General features: G+C 44.4%; 1 protein-coding gene across 3 annotated transcripts in view; it reads left to right on the top strand.

Annotated features, from left to right (window-relative positions):
- KCNH1 (potassium voltage-gated channel subfamily H member 1) overlaps window positions 1-19324 on the top strand; it is a 559936-nt gene that overhangs the window by 140518 nt on the left and 400094 nt on the right. For all 3 annotated transcript variants that reach the window (XM_085893962.1, XM_085893960.1, XM_085893961.1), the window contains 2 exons: window positions 12634-12752; window positions 13468-13866. In XM_085893962.1, coding sequence (XP_085750088.1) covers window positions 12634-12752; window positions 13468-13866 — 518 coding nt within the window. The remainder of the gene's footprint in view (window positions 1-12633; window positions 12753-13467; window positions 13867-19324) is intronic.

Genomic DNA, 19324 nt, shown 5'->3' on the forward strand with positions numbered 1-19324 from the left:
TAACAAATCTTTTGGAGTTCTATGAAGCAGTGTCTGATTGGGTGGATGATGGAAAGGCAGTGGACATAGTATATCTAGACTTTAAGAAGGTATTTGATAAGGTACCACATCGGAGGTTGTTAGCCAAAGTGAGGGCTTGTGGAGTGGCTGGTCAGGTAGCTAATTGGATTGCAAACTGGCTTAGTGGTCGGAAGCAAAGAGTGGCTGTGAGTGGGAGGATGTCTTGCTGGGAGGATGTAAGTAGCGGGGTACCTCAAGGATCAGTACTCGGGCCATTACTCTTCATTGTTTACATCAATGATTTGGATAGTGAGGTGAAGAGTAGGTTTTCCAAATTTTCAGATGACACAAAGCTTGGAGGTGAGGTGGATATCAGAGGAGGTGGTGATCAGCTTCAGGAAAGTATTGATACTTGTATGGATTGGGCAAAAGATTGGCAGATGGAATTTAACCTGAGCAAGTGTAAGGTGGTGGGGATGGGAAATAACAATGAAAATAGAGATTCTAGGATGCAAGGGGTAATTTTGGAGCGTGTCACACAGGAGAAGGATCTGGGGGTGGGAACAGATACAGGAGGTAAGCAGGCAGCACAGTGCCAGGCAGGTAAAGCAAATAGGGTTTTAGGTTGTATTCGGAGGAGGATCATTTATATGTCAAAAGAGGTGGTGTTAACATTGTACAGAAATTTAGTGATGGCCACATATAGAATATTGCGTGCAGTTTTGCTCATCACAGTTCCGGAAGGACATAGATGCCATCGAGAGGGTTCAGAGCAGGGCTACTGAATTGATTGCCCTCATTGTAACAGGACAAGTTCCCTCACTGTAATAGGACTTGCGGTTCAAAGATTGGCTTCATCAGCCACCTGCAGACCCACATATCGTGAACAGGAAAACGATCATACTCGGCTTCATGTGATTTCCGATTGGACGAGATTGATTCTGGCCCTACCTTGACTCAGCTAAGAGGAGCGGCTGAAGGAGATGGGACTTATTCACGAGAAAGGAGGGCGCTACGAGGAGATACGATAGAGATGTTTAAGATAATGAAAGGTATAGATAAAATAAGTGAAGATGAATTATTCAACAGAGTAGACAGTGATCGAACCAGGGGCCTTAGCTTGAGAGTAAAGAAGAGGAGAGTTAAGACGGTAGTCAGGCAGGGCACTTTTACTCAGAGTAGTTAATGCGTGGAATGATCTCCTTGGAAAGGTTGTGGCAATAGAAACAGTAGATAAGTTTAAATTAGAATTAGATAGGTTCCTGGAAGTGTTGGAGATAGAGGGGTATGGGGATGTTGTGAGGACTTTTAGTAAGCTTGAGCATGGATGGGTTGTTGTGTGCATCTGTACAGAGTAGTGTCTCATCAAGAGGTGGTGTGTGGTTGATGTGTGTTTCTTACCCAAGAAGAGCCTTTGCAAACTCGCCACCCCTCCCACCTTCCACCCTGGAGAGAAAGAAAAAAATCTACAAAAAAACCCCTACAAGAACACAAACCAACAAAAAACAATCAAAAAATAAAAAAAACCCAGCTCTGCACAGACAGCTGTTGGTGTACTTAAAATGTGTGTACGTGTGTTTGTGTGTGTATGTATATATACATATATAAATATATATATATATATATATATATATATATACATTATTGTATATAATCACTGTATCACAACTTTACTCATCTTTCACTTGTTGCATTAAATCCAATCCAGGCGACATTGTAGCTTCTTCAACTTCTTGTCCTTTCTGAAATCACGACGTCAGCCAATGTAAAACATTTCTCATTCTCACAGTTTGCAAATAATGCACTCACTTTAAAAAAAAAAGTGTTCCAGTTGAATAAGAACTTGAACAACTGGACTGTTGCAGACACTTTTATTAATGAGTTGCTTAAATGAAGGTGTCGTCGAAGTAGATATGGCTCATCGAAGTTAAAGTCCAATCAAAGATGTAATTGTGGCTTGAATGTGTTTGCATGCACTTACTTGTTAGAATTGATTGAGGGCATTAAGTACAATAACAGTGAAGTGTACATTCCAAACTGCTCAAAAAGCATCTTAACCTCTTATGTTGGATGAGTTACACGATCAGGTTTGTGAAAGGGTGAAGTTGCTCATTCAAGGAGCCACTGATTGTCCTCTCCAAAGCTTTCACCGTTCAAGGCAGCACTTGGTCTTCCTGTAAACAGCAATCGATAGCTTTCTTCAGAATATATTATCGTGATTGTGTTTAATTTGTCCTCCGTGCTTTCATGCGAAACCGTCTTTATTTGTCTCGATTTGACCAAAGAAATGCCAAACATGAAACCATGTGATTGATTAAAAATCTGATGGTCAATGAAAAGTGTGTGACAACATTTTCAGAAATATTTGCACAAAACACAAAAGCACGAACAAAAACATAAAGTTTTTCCAAAACAATACTTATTCTGGAATAATGATATACACCACAGGGAATGGTGTATCTCATCATTCAAAGCAGCTGGAAAGGATCGGAGGGGGCCTGGGGGTACCGGAAGCAGCTGGAACGCACATAAGGGGCCAGAATGCACTGAGAGGTATCAGAAAAGGACTGAGAGGTAACAATGGGAGAATAAGGCATCAAAATGGAGCAGAAGGCATCAGAAGAAACTAACCAACTTCTATCCTCTCATCCAAACTCTCTCTTTCTCATATGTGATGACTTCAATTGTCATCATGACAGTTGGTTGGGTGTGCGTACCTCTCTCACCTGCCATGGCACTTCAGCAAAAGACTTCTACGACTAATTGGGACTGACACAATCTGTCAACTTCTTGACCCAAATCTCAACCAACTTCTCGACTCCATCTCTTCTGGATCTGATTTTGACCAATTTCCCTGAAAATATCTGCTGTTCTTCCTTCGCTCCAATCGGTTCATCTGACCACGCGTCCTTGTCAAAGTAGACATCTCTCTGGCTATTATGAGAGAACCACCTCAGCACCGTCGAGTCTGGCATTTCACTCAGGCCGACTGGCAGCGACTTCAAGCAGCCATCAAACTTATAGACTGGTCTCCCATCTCTACTTTCTCTGACATCAACTCGTCCTGGGAATTGTTTCAAAGAAACTTTCTCTCCCTCATGCACAGATTTATCCCATCTAGTCTTCTGTTGTTCTACCCTTCCTCCCACCCTTGGTACACTGAAGCTTGTGGCACGGCCATTGCCCTGAAACAACTTGCCTTCACCTCATGGAAGGCAAATCCAACTGAAGGTAATCTCAGTTTCTTCCACAAATCTCAGAAAAAGTGTGTGAACCCTCAGGAGAGCCAGAATACAACATCTTTCTCATCTCAAGTCTGACCTCTCAAAGCTGTCTCCCTCCTCCAAATCCTGGTGGTGTCTAGTTAAATCTGTTTCTGGTGTATGTTCCTCCTCCATCTCCTCCCTTACCTCAAATTACTGTTCATCTGACTGTTCATAAAAAGGCTGAATGCCTAAACTCGGTGTTTGCTTCTAAATCTTGTGTCCCAAACCCATCGCTTGCTGTACCCAGCTTACCCAGTCGCACCCAACTGTTCCCGGACTCTGTGTCCTTTTCTTCTGACAAGGTGGGGAGCTTGCTGTCAAGCCTCGACTCAGATTCTGCAACCGGTCCAAACGGCATCAGTCCACGTGTCCTAAAAACCTTCACTGCTGCTCTTACTCACCATCCAAAACCATTATCTTTTCTACCCCCGTTAATCCACCACAAACCCATCTTCAAATTCCCTGCTTTCCTTCATCAAAGTCAGGCCAGGTCAGGTATGGGAGCATGTGCCGGAGCAGTGTGTCGCTGTGTCCATTTTCCGCCGGTACACCAGGGGTCTCTGTCTGACCATCCCCCACGCAGATGCCTGGCCCATCACCCTCTCAATGAGATGCTGATCAACCTGCAGAAACCACAAGGCATATGTTCAGCCCATTGGCCTCCTCCACTCACGAGGCTCCCTCGCTGAGAAAATAAAATCAGGTGAGCAGGATCAGCATCAGGAAAATGAGCCACATGTCTATACAGCTGCAGCTGTTGCTCACGGACCATGCAGGTAACAAATCTCATTTGAATCTCTCTCAGCAACTGCACGCTGGACAGAAAGTCTGACCAGCGATCGCCAAGGATTCTCCGAAGAGACCTGGTACCAAAGGAACTAAGTCTCTGTCTCAGATCCCTGGTCAAAGTCCAAGTCTCACATCCATAGAGCGAGACTGAAAGCACCAAGGACCTGAAGACTTGGACTTTCATCCTGCTGCACAGGTACCGGCAGTGCCACACCCCATGATCCAGTGAAGTCATGAATCCCCTGGCCCGACCCAGATGTCTGTTGACCTCTGACTCACAGCCAGCAGAGACATGAACATCACTGCCAAGGTAAGTCAGTCTCTCTGAGAGCTCAACTTCCTCGCTACAAACAGGTACTAACAAGACAGCAGCATCCAACATGTCATTGGAAGCCTGGATCTTAAGTTTGTGATCAAACTCGTTTGTGTTTCCCGGGAAGTTTGTGATCCCGGGAAGTAATACTTGAATTCTTCCTCCAAGCCTTCGAGGTGTTGTTTGATATCCTCGGCTATTGGATCAGGCAGACCATCCTCCATATCCTCCACACATTCGTTCAGAGCGAGGAATGAGGAAAAACTTCCACTCCCCTCTCTTTTCTTCCACAGTTCCAGTTTAGCCACGAAAGCTCTGATCTTATCCGACTGAAAAAGAATGTTGGTCCCTTTGCCCTGCAGTTTCCTGTTGAGCTCGTTCAATGCACTGAAAATATCGGACAAGTAGGACAGCCGCACACGGAAAAACTCACCCTTCAATGCCTCCAGAAGCACAACATTCTCTTGGGCCCGAAGGAAGGCTACCACCTCATCAAACAATTCCAGGACTCGCTGCAACATGTTTCTCTTTGAGAGCCACCTCACCTAAGTATGAAACAGCAACGATTCGTGGTCGGCTTCCTTGCCTTCACAGAGCCGACGGAACAGCCGAGTGTTCAAAGCGGAACCCTTGATAAAGTTGACAACTTTGATGACAGTCTCGAGATGCTGCTTGAAGTTCTTGGGGAGAGTTCTCGAAGCAAGCGCCTCTTTGTGGATCAGACAGTGTGTCGATTCCACTGACGGATTCTTTTGCTTGACGAGCGTGACGAACCCCGATCGAGAGCTGAGCATGGCTGGGGCACCATCTGTGCACACCCCAACCAGAGACTCCCAGCTGATGTTGCTGTCTTCGAAAAAGTCATTGATAAGGTCCATCACATCCTGAGCTTTGGTCGTGGTCTGGAGAGGTTTGCAGAAGAGGAATTCTTCTGCAATTCCTTTTTCGGTGGTATAACGAACAAAGACCAACAGCTGGGACAGATTCGCAACATCTGTCGATTCGTCGAGTTGAATCGAAAAAAACTGTGACCCTCGAACCTTCTGAACAACTTGGTTCTTGATGCTCTCAGCCATATCATTGATCCGTGACCGAATGGTGTTGTTTGAAAGGGAAATCTGGGTCATCCTGTTGTGGGCAGCCTCACCAAGGACCAACTTTACGCACTGCAGCATACAGGGCTTCACCAATGTTTCACCAATTGTGTGTGGTTTCTTCTCCCTCGCAATCTTGTACGAGACTTCATATGACGCTTTCACAATAGCGTCCGTTTGCTGACGAAACGTTCCAGTTGAGTCCAGTCTCATCTTCTTCAGATAATTTTGTTTCAGCTTGAAGTATTCACGATCCTTGTTCTGTAGTTCGGGATGGCATCCTTGAAGGTGTTGCTTCATCTGGAATGGCTTCATGCTATCATTCCCCAAGGTCTTTGTGCAGATGACACATTGTGGCAGATGTTCCCCGTTATTCACAACGAACGTAAAACCGAAGTCTAGATATGCTTCTGAATATATCCGTTTTTTCGACATGATCACTTGCGGACCTGGAAAGAACAAGAGAGATCATATTAAGACGTGTAATAGAAAAGAACAAACTAAAAAAGAAGAAAGAAAATAAAACATAAGAATGAAAGCGGGTAAAGTTCAGGAAACGGGTACTCCTGAGAAGAGAAGAACAGAAGGCTATTACTGGAAATCATTTTCTAATTATTTTCTGATAATTTCCAGAATTTTAATTCCAGACAAGAATTTCCCCCTGAAACACCCAAATTTCCCCCCTGGGGGAAATTTCCCCCCGGTTGGGAACCCGTGGGTTAACCCAAGGAGACCGCCGTCTGGTTTGATGACACCTCAGCACTACCCCGACACCCACTACCACAAACCAACCCAGTAAGGTCACCCTGTGTTTTTCCTCATATTTTCAAAGAGTGGGACTCCCAAAGGCTTTGCCCCAATACCGTCATCTGGTGAGCTGCTCTGTGAAGGTCAGCTGTACAGGAGGTGCTCCCACATAGTGGGTTTTCATTTTTCTTTGCGTTTTTAGTGTGTTTTGCGGAGTGAAGGGTTTTACGGTGGCCGGACTGTAAATCCTGCCACCAACTTCCTCATAAGAAGTAACCCAATTGCAGGAGGATGTCCGCAGACACAGTTGGGCACTCGATATGGATGGCCGTTGGCTCACAAGGAGCTCCTCCGCCCTTTGACAGGTTTTGTTTTTAATCCTGTTGGATGTCCATATCCAAACACCCCCCTCACCTGCAAACCTGGTGGGGGAGACGGTTTAGTCGCCGACAATCCGACCATGAAACTGGTTCGTGCAGGTTTACATGGTACCTGCAGCAAGCCATAGATCTAATCTGGCTTGACCTGACACCTCAAGTGTAAGGACCTGAAAGTCCCTGTCGTGTCCATCTTGTATACCCCGTGCTCCCCACCCCATCCCTCTCCCTTCCACAGATCTCCTAACATCTCTGTTCCTCACTGTTTTGTACTTCTCTCTCCTGCCCCTCTTTTCTCCTGCTCCCCTTGTTATACTTTCTGAATGTTCACTCTTATACGATCCTCGACATTGTATATGATAATAAAAAGAACAACTTTCAAGGCACTTCACGTGACCGCAAACTACATAACTCAATGTATTCGTGGCATCGGAGATCTTGATGCAATGAAAACCAAGCAAATTTTCATAACTCGAGTGCTTTAAACTCTGTGGCTGTTTTGACGCAACAGCGAGACAAGTCCGTGTGTCGATTGACCTTGCTATTTGTCCTAATTTTTGCTGTCTGTTGTTGTCAACATCGGAGGCTCTATTGCCATAGGTAATAACATATGCTGTAAAGGTTAACAATAGTTACATAATGCACGAACACCCCACCTTTTCATTGCATGACGCCACTGATATGGCTCACACTGTCAGGGATTCCTGTCTCATGTTCAATTCCAAAGGAATTCCAAAAATTGATGTCAAGAAAAAAATTGATCAGTCATGTGGTTTGGCAGTAGTATGGTTTAAAAAAAAAACAAAAAAAACGCATACCTCCACCACGTAATGCTTGATCCAGCTGAACATATCGGGCCCAATACGTTTTTGAAATATCCTGCTATATATCGTTTTGGCCCTATCTCTCAACGGTGAAGAATCACTCTATAAATTAAATAATTCTCGTATCCAGATCCGGATTCGGATCTTCACCCAAATTGAAGCAATTCGTTGTGGTCACACACCCAAGCTGTCCACAAAGTTTCATCAGAATCGGTCCACAACTTTTTGAGATATCGTGCTACATATCGTTTTTGGCGCTATCTCTCAATGGTGAAGAATCACTTAAAAATTGATCAGATCTGAATCCGATAATTTTTCCAGTGAGATACGTTTTCAGGATCAGCCTCGTTCTGTGTGGGTATTCTTTGGTAATTGTTTTGTGCATTTGTTTGTGACAAATTTGGTGGCCCTCTTCTACTCCGAGGTATTTGGATGATGCTTCGTTTTCTAGTTCCTGTATTGTTGTATCTTGCTCGGTTTTTATGTTTCCATTTTTGTTGGTTTACCTTGTACGAAAGTGCACTTGGCACACTTATCTCTCCCAAATATCAAATTCCTAGGCCAAACATTTGAATGCCGCCAGAGTACTACTTCACTAATTTGAGTTGTTCTGCCAATTTTTTGTAATTCAGTGCTATCTCTTGGCTATCACCCTGGAATATCCCACGTCATATCTTCACTCCTGGTATTTCGATTTTACCTTCTGTAATACCAATGTGGCATTCCAAAGCTCCGTTGCTTTCTCAATCAGTTCGATTATTTGAGTTTGATCTTGTTCACTTGCTTGCATTTTATCATCCATGAATGTGCGGCACGATCAAAAGCTTTTTTTGTAGTCTAACCGGGCTGTGATCTGAGTCTACATGACAACTATCGCCAAATCTACATGAGAACGAGTGAATGCTAAAATTTATCATGGGATTATGTTGAAGTAAATACACTTGATGGCGACATAGAATTCTTCCATATCTTCAATGGAGTTCTCCAAAGTGACACATTCACAACATTTTTATTTGTCATTGTCCTCAATTGTGTCACGAGGGCAGCTGAATCTGAATCTCTGGTCTTCATGCTAACAGAAGGAAAAAAGCAGATCTTTTGGTTGACATAACCGATCTTGATTTTTCAGACGATCGTGCTGTAATCTCAGAGACACTAAGAGATGTTTAGACACGACTCAACCGTGTTGAAACAGTGGCAAAGGCAGTCGGATTGCTCGTTAATGTATCAAAGACTGAGTACATTTTATTCAATAAATACGGAGAGCTAAAGCGATTAGTGGAGAAGCTTTAAAAAAGGGTATCTGACTTTCAATATCTTGGGTGCTGGATCAACAAATGTAACAAATATTTTGAAGTAAGCAAAGCAAAGGCCTGGACAGCACTTGATAAGATGAATACTAGATGGAAATAAAATCTTGACAGAAACCCTGTGATGAAATTCTTCCGTACAACAGAAGAGAGTATGCTTCTATTGTGTACCGAGAGTTGGACACTAACAAGGACACTTGAGAGGCGACTTGATGGCTGCTATACAGGTTGTTGAGCGCAGCACTGAATAAAAACTGGAGAGAACTTCACACAAAATGAAGAGCTATTTGGCAGATTGCCCGAAGACTAAGATCAAGTACTTAAAAAAACACAAGACGAACGAAGACAAAGATTTGCCAGCCATTGTTGGAGAAGCAAGCAGGAAATGGCATCGCAACTTCTGCTATGCGAACCAAACCAAAGCAAGGCAAGATGTCTCGTGGCCGCTCTTTTCTCAACGATGTGGATCAGTTCGAGAGGAATACAAGTCTGACTGGGGACCAGCTACCAATTATTATGGAAGATTGTGAGGATTGGAAAAAACTCTTCATAAATACCTGAGTTCGCGTGAATCGATGATTATCCAGGCTGCGGACAATTTGGTTATTCTCATTTTACAGTTTTTGAGTAAGGCCTTGTTTCGCAGTAAGTGGTCTATTGTTCCATAGCATCCATTCTGTTCTGCCTCGAAGCCTCGTTGTTTTGTTAGGTGGTGGTACATCGTTTCTGTGATGACTCCTTTGGAAGTTTTATGTTGTTGGTGGATGATATTTGTTTGGTAGTTTGGTTTCTTCAGATTTTGGGTTGAGCAACAAGGTGTTATGTTTTGTGAGCCATTCATCCATTACCTTTTCCTCTTGGATAAGTTCGTTGAATGCTCGAGCGTAGTGATTACAGAGAGCATCTAGTGGCTTTAGTCAGAAGTTTGGATTTCCATCATGATCCTGGGCTTTTAAAATTTGGAATTTTTTTCAAGTTGTTTTTAATTTTTTTTTTTTCTTCATCAATGATCACTGGGGCGTCATTTTCCCTTTAATGTTGTTTTTTTCTTTTCCAAATTTCGGATCCATTCCACATCCTTATTGTTTTCTTTTGGATCTTCTTAAATTATTTTCCAGAAATCTTTAACTATATCTTTTTTATGGGGACTCGACAAATTTCGATTTTATTTCCCAAGTTTGCGATAGAATCTTTTCGGGTTATGTTCAAACATCTGGATTTGTTTTCTTCCATTGTTGACTTTGTCAGAGTTTATTTTTTGATCCTCGTGGTGGATCTCTAAGTCTTACTCACGTTGTTGTTCTTGTGGACTTTTTTGTTTCACAGCCTTCAGTTTTCATCGAAACTTCCTGAAACTTGGCATGTATATGTAAATATTCCCTGTGCAGACAGTAACCATCTCCGATTTTGAAAATTCCTCCACGAAAAAAAGTTATGACGTCAAAATATCTCCGCCAATGGAAACCACTGAAAAAATTATCTCCGAAACTAGGCAAGCTTTTTGAATTCTGTTTGCGGAATCGAACAGGGCATTAGCAGAGATGAATTACCGCACATATGATACATCACTATGACGTCATATCAATTTTTATGATGTCATTCCTATTTTTTGATATTTTTTTGTTTCACAACCGAGTTTTCATCGGATCTTCGTGAAACTTGCCATGTATATGCAGAAAGTCCACGCGCAGGCAGTAACCATCTCCGATTTTGGAAATTCTTCCCAGAAAAAAAGTTGACGTCATGATATCGCCGCTAATGGAAATCGCCGAAACCATTATCTCTGAAACTAGGCAAGCTGTTTGAATTTTGTTTGCGAGAAGCAAGCCGGGCATAAGCACAGATAATTTATCGCAAACCTGATACATCAGAATGACGTCATATTCGTTTTTATGACGTCATCATTAAGAGGACGAGGATCTTAGCTCATTCGAGCTTGTTAAATCTTCCTTGCTATCATTTCTATTTTGAGTTTGTTCTCAGGAACCATTACCTTGAGATATTTATCATCGATTTTATGTTGTTTTTTTTTGAGAGTCTCTTCTTTCGCTTTGGGCTTTGGTTTCTTTCATGAATTGTATTTTATAAGTTGACAGGATAACCTAGTAGAGGTATGCACACTGCCCTCTAAGCTGTTTTGCCTAGGCTTGAATCTCCTCCCAGCTAAAAACTGCCATTAGGCAGGGTGATTCATCAATGTGTGTGCCCACCCCTCAGATGGACTTTAAACGGGCGTCCCATGTGCAGACATTAGTTGGTGGACACTAAAGATCCCATAGTGCTCTTTGCGAAGAGTAGGTATCCCTCTCACCATGGCCAAATTTGAAATTCCTGCCCGAACCTTAGTCGAACATTGGGCCTGGCCAATCTTTTTGTGAAAGACTTGGACCAAAACTTCCCCTGCCCAACCCCACAAGAACGTGGGAATAATTGTGGCCATTAAAGAGGAGGAAGAAAAATAATTGTTGTATTTCATCTCATGAAGTGTGTGTGCATGCGCATGCGTGCATTAGTGCTACTTTTGGAGATGGAATTCGGTAAAGGCCATATGGGTGCTAAAATTGCTTTTTTTCTGTGCCATCTGTTTCAGTATTGAACACGTTTATCATTTCCATGGTTGTTGTTTCTGTTGTTTTTGTTTGGAGACCTTTAAAGTCAATAGTTATATTTAAGTGCAAAATAGCAATCATGAGGGTCGTTTAGAAAGCTCTTGGAATGAGATACTCTCGATGTCGAAGAAACACCTTTCCTCTGTTGTCATGTCTAATTTGGAAGGAAAACCTTTTCTTACTACTAATTATACATACCTGTATAGGGAAAGGTAATTAGTTGGGCTCTTCTCTGTCGTTCCTTGGACCTTTTGAACACCCCTCCCATGTAGCTCGTGCTTCAGATTTACTGGTTTTTGTGCTTACCTGCTCGCTGAGGCTTTGTCTTGGACCCGTCACCTGATAACAAATTAAATGCATCATGATGCTACCGAGGGTTGTTCAAATTCGAACTACATTTCTGTATTTACGAGAAGGGGTACCCGGCGAAAAATTAACTTTCACACTTTATAAATCGTGTGAATAAATGAGTTTTTGTTGTTTTTAATGTAAATTGAAACCAGCCCATCTATGTTCACTTTACTCAACTATATCATACTGTTTGCAGATTGGGCTTGATTAGTAGTATCCCCTATAGAACAATTGCGGACAGACGCAGGCAGGCATGGGCGGACGGATGCAGGTATGCCAAACCTGAGCTCCTTTTACATTATAAATTTATTAACGTACAGGTATAACCCAAAAGATAGGATTATGCACGTAAGTTAATGAATTTTGAGGGAATTTGTATGTATAGTGTTCTTTACCAGTGTTGAAGCTTGCTGATGGTGTGGGCGAAGCCATACTGGTACATGGGTTCAATTCCCATGGCTGCTCAGGGTGGAAGTTCCCACAATATGAATACGGAAGTGAATACGGTGTGGTTACTTGTACAGGGCTGGTTCTACCCATAATTACACGTTTCCTGCTTCAAGGTACCTCCTGAGAATCAAGACGGCAGCAAATGAGATGTGGAGAAAGGATGGAACAACACGTAATTGTGAAATTTCCGGTCAACAAAAACATCTAGTCTTTGGAAATTCACTGATTGGTTGCTCAATTATGGTGATTATTCCCTTTAAAGGAGATGCAGATGAAAGAGCATCTTGAAAGAAAGGAGTTTTTGATATATAAGGTGATTAAGAATGATGTCTTGTGCTATTCCAAACACATCCCAAAGAAGGTGAATATCGTTTTTATAATATATATACAAACTTTGTTACAAGGGTAAACTAAAGTCAACTTTGAATACCCTCATACAACTCGTTCATGCCTTGTGTAAAGTACACTGGACGCACTTGTGATATTTTGTCCTTCCATGCCAGGTTGGGCCAAGTTTGCACGGCTAACGAGGGCTCTGACGAGCAGCCGGAGTGTTCTGCAGCAGCTTTCGGCGAATGCCCATCGTAGCGATGCTACCCAGAAGCCTCTGCGGTTGCCCGAGGTGAGAGGGATCCCTCCACCTCCATTACTGAGGGTAGACTGGATAGGACCATCTCTGATTAAATCTGCTTGTTGGCTAGCACACTGGTTTCCTGATCAAGTTCAATTCCAAATTAGGCATCCCGAACGTTTAACTGGGCGCTCCCGTCTGCTGGCGTTAGCGGACGTTAAAGATCTCACGGTGTCCTTCGTGAAGAGGTTATCCCCGGCATCCTGAACAAATTGACAATTTCCTACTTTAACCTACAGGGGGGACCACATGAGAGGCTCGTCTACGCTCTCCAGCGATGATGCCAACAGGCAGCCGCCACGTGCAGCATACGAAATAATAGAAATGTATCACGAACAATTTACAAACTTTGAAAATTTGGACATCTTTTGGACATCAAACAGCTTTGATGGAAGAAATGATACCAAGAAAATATTTTGTAGAATGCTTTGAGTTTTTGAAGTCCAAGCTGCGCAACTTTAATTCTAGCTCTTGCTTAAACGTGTTGGAGGTTATGTGATATTTTCGCCACTAAGTCAAAGTGGAGGTTCCCATCATTGAACGGCTGGTTTGCTCTACCATTTGTACGCTTCTGGTAAGGTCTGCCTCGTGAGGCAGTCCTCCTGTGTTCTATATCGCGGTGTGGAGCAAAGTCCCTCCCCCCCCCCCCCCGCCATGGACAAATCAAAAATAATAGTCACCAATAGGCTTTCTCTTCTTCCCTCAGGCTTCACACGTCAACTTTGACATCTTGCCGCAGTACAAGCAGGAAACGCCAAAGACCCCTCCTCACATAATCCTGCATTACTGTGCATTCAAGACCACGTGGGACTGGCTCATTCTTATTCTCACTTTCTACACAGCCATTATGGTTCCGTACAACGTCTCCTTCAGGAGTAAGCAAAAGCAGAACAATATGGCATGGCTTGTGGTTGACAGCGTGGTCGACGTAATATTCCTGGTGGACATTGTCCTCAACTTCCATACCACCTTTGTGGGTCCTGCTGGTGAAGTCATCTCAGACCCTGGCCTTATACGAGCAAACTACCTGAAAACCTGGTTCGTCATCGACCTGCTGTCCTGCCTGCCATACGACATCATCAATGCGTTTGAAAATGTTGACGAGGTGAGTAATTTTAACGTGTTGATCAGCCTCTTGTGCAACATTGTCTTGTTCAGTGCAATCCATGAAAAGTATCCATCAAACAATTGATCTTGTGTTAATGATGGGTTTCTTCCATGTCTTTAATTTACAAGATGTCCACATTGAAATGAAACAACTTTTGAAGTCTTATAGGTTGTTATTGAATAATGAAAACAGAGGAATATTCACACGGCTCAGAGTCAGTATGCTCCAGTTTCATTTGGTGTCTGGGTACATATCGTTCAGATACATTAGGGTACGTTAGGGTGAACACTCAACATGTCCACCATTCGTAGCACGGACAAAGTCACAATGGTACTCATTTTCCTGCCGCACATTTTCTCACATCTCGGGGGTTACCGAGGTCACTGCCTCTGTGATGCGCTCTTTCAGCTGAACAACGTCATGCACCATTGTGTGGTACACTTTGCACTTCACATAACCCCACAGAAAAAAAAAATTAAGCAGGGTGAGGTCAGGTGATCTCGGTGGCCAGGAAATGGGTCTGTCTCTACCCAGTCAGCGGCGTACAACCCAGACATCAAGGAAGGAGCGGACATCACGGGACTAGTGGGGAGAGGGGCCCCATCCTGCTGGAATAAGAAGTTTAGTTGGCAGTCCTCTACCTGTGAGGCCACAAACAGCTGAAGCATGTCTAAGTACACATGGCTTGTCACAGATTTTTTACACAAAGAAAAATGGGCCAAAAATCCTGTTACGCGTAAGACTGTGGAGCACATGCCGAGCATGATTTCTCCTTTTGATATGATCATCCACTCTTAGCTGCTGAACAAGTTGAAGCTTACACGGATAGAGCTGCAGCCGTGTGTGTACGATTTTATGCACAGTTGAACGTACAATTTACAGTTCGTTACTGGTGCGACGGACGGACTCCCTTGCGCTTCCATGGAAGGCGGCACGAATACGTTCAACATCCTCCTCCGATGTTCTGAGCTTTCCTCCACCATGCTGTTTTAGAACACGGCCAGTCTCCTCAATTTTTTTCTTCATCTAGGGACTTTGTGAAGCAGCATTTAATACAGTTTGTGATTATTAGAATGGTTCATTGTGTATTCAGGAAAGTGCGAATGTGTTGAACAAGTTTACTGAATTTTTCAAAGATGTGAGTCGTTGGGTATTGATAAAAAATGAAGGCACTAACAACGAGCACAGCTGTCCTGCAAAGCAAGGCGTGGATCCAATGTTTCGAGTACCGAGTGATCTTCATCTGGGACTGCAGGCAGCACGCACCAGGAGAGCACTCTCAAAGGGGAAGGGTCGTGGTATGTATCACATGACTGCAACCATTTTGGGTCTCATTGTGGTCACGTGATGCTGCACATGCTCTCCTCTTGGAATATCTCGGTGCCTGGCATATGTTGTCTGCACAGTCCAGAATGAAGGATGCTCGGTGGTCGAATCCTTCTCACATTGCAGCTGATCGAGTTGGTGGTGCTTTCATTTTTGAAATTAGATATTCCCAAATACAACTTTATGCATACTTGCTGAGTCGATCATGATATTCAAGTGTATTGTGTTTATGATCTCAATTCTCTGGAATATTTTGGTGAAGTTTGACGTTGTAAACTAAGGTAAGAACAAGTGCCAAACAGCAGGCTAATTGAGTGGACAGAGTAATTTGAGTCTGGATGGAATGAAATGATGAGAAGAGAAAGGCAGGGGTCAGTTTTGGGGCCTAATTCTGCTTGTATGAGTAATTTATATTCATGATAGAGATGAAAGAATCAGGGTGAGTAAATCTAACTTTGCATATGACATTAAACTGTGGGAGGCAAGGTAAAACGTTCAGAAAGAATTAAGCGATGCAGTATAATTATATATTTTCGGGTGGGAGATGGGATATCATGGCAGCTCATAAGCATGATGTAATGGGATGGGTATAAACAATGGTATCTAGATTTTTATTTACGTCGGGAGATCTACTACAAAGAGCAATGCAGTTCCGACAGTGGGGCCTCACATGACAACCGAGTGAAATGGAATTGTAGGAAGCACCAGATGGGATATTGATGTTGCTGATGCAGGGTTTGCATCGTTTGGATGTGCAGTTCAGCTGAATGGTGACATATTCATGCATTCAATCGTATTCACGTTATTAGAGAAGGACATAACTACTCTGCACATGCCCCAACTGCTAGCCTTTGTTTGAAGGTGTTTAATAGATGGGCAACTCAAAAAGAATACATCATTGTATTGTTGTGGATTTTCACCCGCCCGGCGTGCGGGCGACCGCCTTTAGCTAAATCGCGGCCGTGCGCGCCCACCAGACGAGCAATCTATTCGCAGCTTTTCAGATCAACGCCGAAACCCAGCTACGGGTGTTGTTAACCACACCAGAAATCAGCCAATTCTTCTGTCCGTGCGCTACAGGGTCGATCGCCGAATTGTCGATGTACCTAATTATTCGCGCAGACAGAAATGCCGGGGATTTACACCTCGACGGATCCTGCACGAAAACGAGCCGCTTTAAGCAGCTCGTTCCGTTTGCGATTGCCAAGCGGTTTTATATCGCCAAGCCCCGTCAGACCAGATGTACGTTTTATCGGCTATTAATCAGCCAGCTAATTATTCCGAACGCAATTATGGCAGTCAATGGCAGGAAAGGACGCAACGAGCAGGTAAACATTCATACAATGGGGATATTTATTTGAACACAAGCAATGCAATGAATGGGGGGATGGGGAAAGAGACACGAGCAAAAATCTACAGCCGATATCTATTTATTATGTACATGCACTAAGTCAGTTCTACTTGGTAGACAAGGTGCCACAGACTTTCATCCAAAACCCCAGAAAAGCAAGAACAGGGCTCGTGAGCCTTTATGGTTGCTCGGCGCCGGGATTACCGAAGGAGCTCCGCGAGGCCGTGCAGGTTACCTTCGTCACCCTTGAGGCGACTCGGTGGTCTTTTTGGTGGCGACCCTCTATATGTTCCTGTGGTCAAAGCGGCAGCTGTGGTAACGGCGGCTTGGTTGGTCCAGGCTTCGCGCGCGGCCTGGTCGATCGGGCCTGGCTGACGACGCTTCAGAGGAGCGAATGGGCCTTTTTCTTTTCGAGTTGATGCTCTTTAAGAGCCCGCTCACTCCTCAGTGTCGCTCGACCAACTCGGGGCTCGATCGCCCAGACTGTTGTGTCGCTGGCTGGCGACTTCTCTCTGGCTGGCGACCTCTCTCCGGCTGGCGACTTCTCTCCGGCTCCAACTTGACTGCCTCCACCGACCAACTCCGACCAAAGAGAGAGAGCGAGGCGTCAAAACGCGCCTTTTTATAGCCCCGATCGCCCTGGGACATGACCCTCCCCCTTTGAGAGTGCTCTCCTGGTGTGTGCTGCCTGCAGTCCCAGGGTCGCCCTGGGCTCCATCACCCAAAATCAGCCCCCTCCTTTCTTTCACCTTTGAACTTTCACCCCCAGCTGGCTCCGCCCCTTTCGTCGTTTTGATCCGTTTTGCAACTCATACACGGCCGTGTTTGAAATCACCCTGCCGCTACGAGGATGCCCTCGTGTTCGCCTGTGGAGATGTTGGTTGTTGGGGATATTGTTGTTGGTGAAAACATGGCGGCGTGGTTGTTGAGATGCTGTTGTGGTGGTGGAGGAGGCTTGGTTGTAGTGGTGTCGTTGAAGAGATTTTTTTTTTTTTTGTATACCTTGGTCGAGGCTCGTATGAGAGCTAACACACAACTCACAGCAAGGGGGCATGAGACAAGAGGGGCGGGAGTGGGAGGGACAAAACAGTGGGGAACAGACACATTAGGTGAACTGTGGAAGGGAGAGGGATGGGGATGGGACGGGGAACATGGCGAAGAGAAGATGGACATTACAGGGACTTTCAGGAAGGAAAGTAGGGGAATTGAAGGAAGTGGGCTTGGGTGGATTATCGGGGGTAGAAAAGATCGAGGATTTGGATGGGGGAAGATAAGAGATGCTGTTTGTTTGACATAAAAGACAGAAAAGAATAACGGCTAACTCAAATGTTCACAGCCCGGTACACTAACAATTCCCTTTATACATCGGTAGGGAATTCTAACCTGGAACACACACTTACCGAAATAACTGACCTCTGGGGAACCTGAATGGTGTTCTGTGAATTTCCACAACCATAACACTATGTTGGTTCCCTGGCCAAACACCAAATTCCTGCTTGAACATGGCTCAGAGAAGTCAGTGACAGCAGGTGTATTTGCCCAAGCAAACCCCAACATGGTGCTCAAACAATTTTCAAGGTCCTGGGACAGATGAGATAACTGTATTTGAGGGTACTCGTCATCGAGAAATGAGAATGATTTCAGGGATTTTAGGGATTACTTCTGAGTAAAGACGAGGAAATTTGGGAGAAGTGAAGGTCACGTCGTAGATGTTCACGAAGCGTTTAACATATTGAAAAAAAATTGACGCAGCAGATTCCATTTTTGACGTGGTGATGAGCAACGGGAATTGGTGGTACCGCTTGAAGATAAAGCAACAACGAAATTGATCCAAGAGGAGATCAGGGTGGTTTTACTTAGAGAGTAGCTGATATCTGGAATCCTTTGCCATGAATAGTCGTGGGAGTAAGGACATTTGCCTGTACTCCTCTTCTTCTTCCTCTTTCGGCTTGCTCCCGTTAGGGGTCGCCACAGCGGATCAACCGTCTCCATTTCGCTCTATCCTTCACATCTTCCATTGACACTCCAACCACCCGCATGTCCGCCCTCACCGCATCCATGAACCTCTTCTTTGGCCTTCCTCTTCTCCTCCTGCCTGGCGGCTCCATCTTCAACATCCTTCTCCCGATATACTCCGTTTCCCTCCTGTGCACATGTCCAAACCATCTCAATCTCGCCTCTCTCACTTTGTCTCCAAACCGTCCTACCTGCGCTGTCCCTCTAATATACTCATTTCTTATCCTATCCATCCTCGTCACTCCCAACGAGAATCGCAGCATCTTTAACTCTGCCACCTCCAGCTCCGCTTCCTGTCTTTTTGTTAGCGCCACCGCCTCCAAACCATACAACATAGCTGGTCTCACTACCGTCTTGTATACTTTCCCCTTCACTCTTGCAGCTACCCTTCTGTCACAAATCACTCCTGCAACTCTTCTCCACCCACTCCATCCTGCCTGCACTCTCTTTTTCACTTCTCTCCCACACTCTCCATTACTTTGGACAGTTGATCCCAAGTATTTAAACCAATCCATCTTCCCCACCTCAACTCCTTGCAACCGCACCATAGCACCACCCTCCCTCTCATTTACGCACATGTACTCCGTCTTACTCCGACTGACTATCATTCCCCTTCTCTCCAGTGCGTACCTCCACCTCTCAAGGCTCGATTCAGCCTGCTCCCTACTCTCCCTACAGATCATGATGTCATCCGCGAACATCATAGTCCATGGAGACTCCAGTCTGATCTCGTCTGTCAACCTGTCCATCACCATTGCAAAC

Source organism: Eptatretus burgeri, chromosome 9, assembly GCF_056783735.1.
Source record: "Eptatretus burgeri isolate ZD-2024b chromosome 9, Ebu_testis_v1, whole genome shotgun sequence".
In the NCBI taxonomy this organism is placed as follows: Eukaryota; Metazoa; Chordata; class Myxini; order Myxiniformes; family Myxinidae; genus Eptatretus; species Eptatretus burgeri.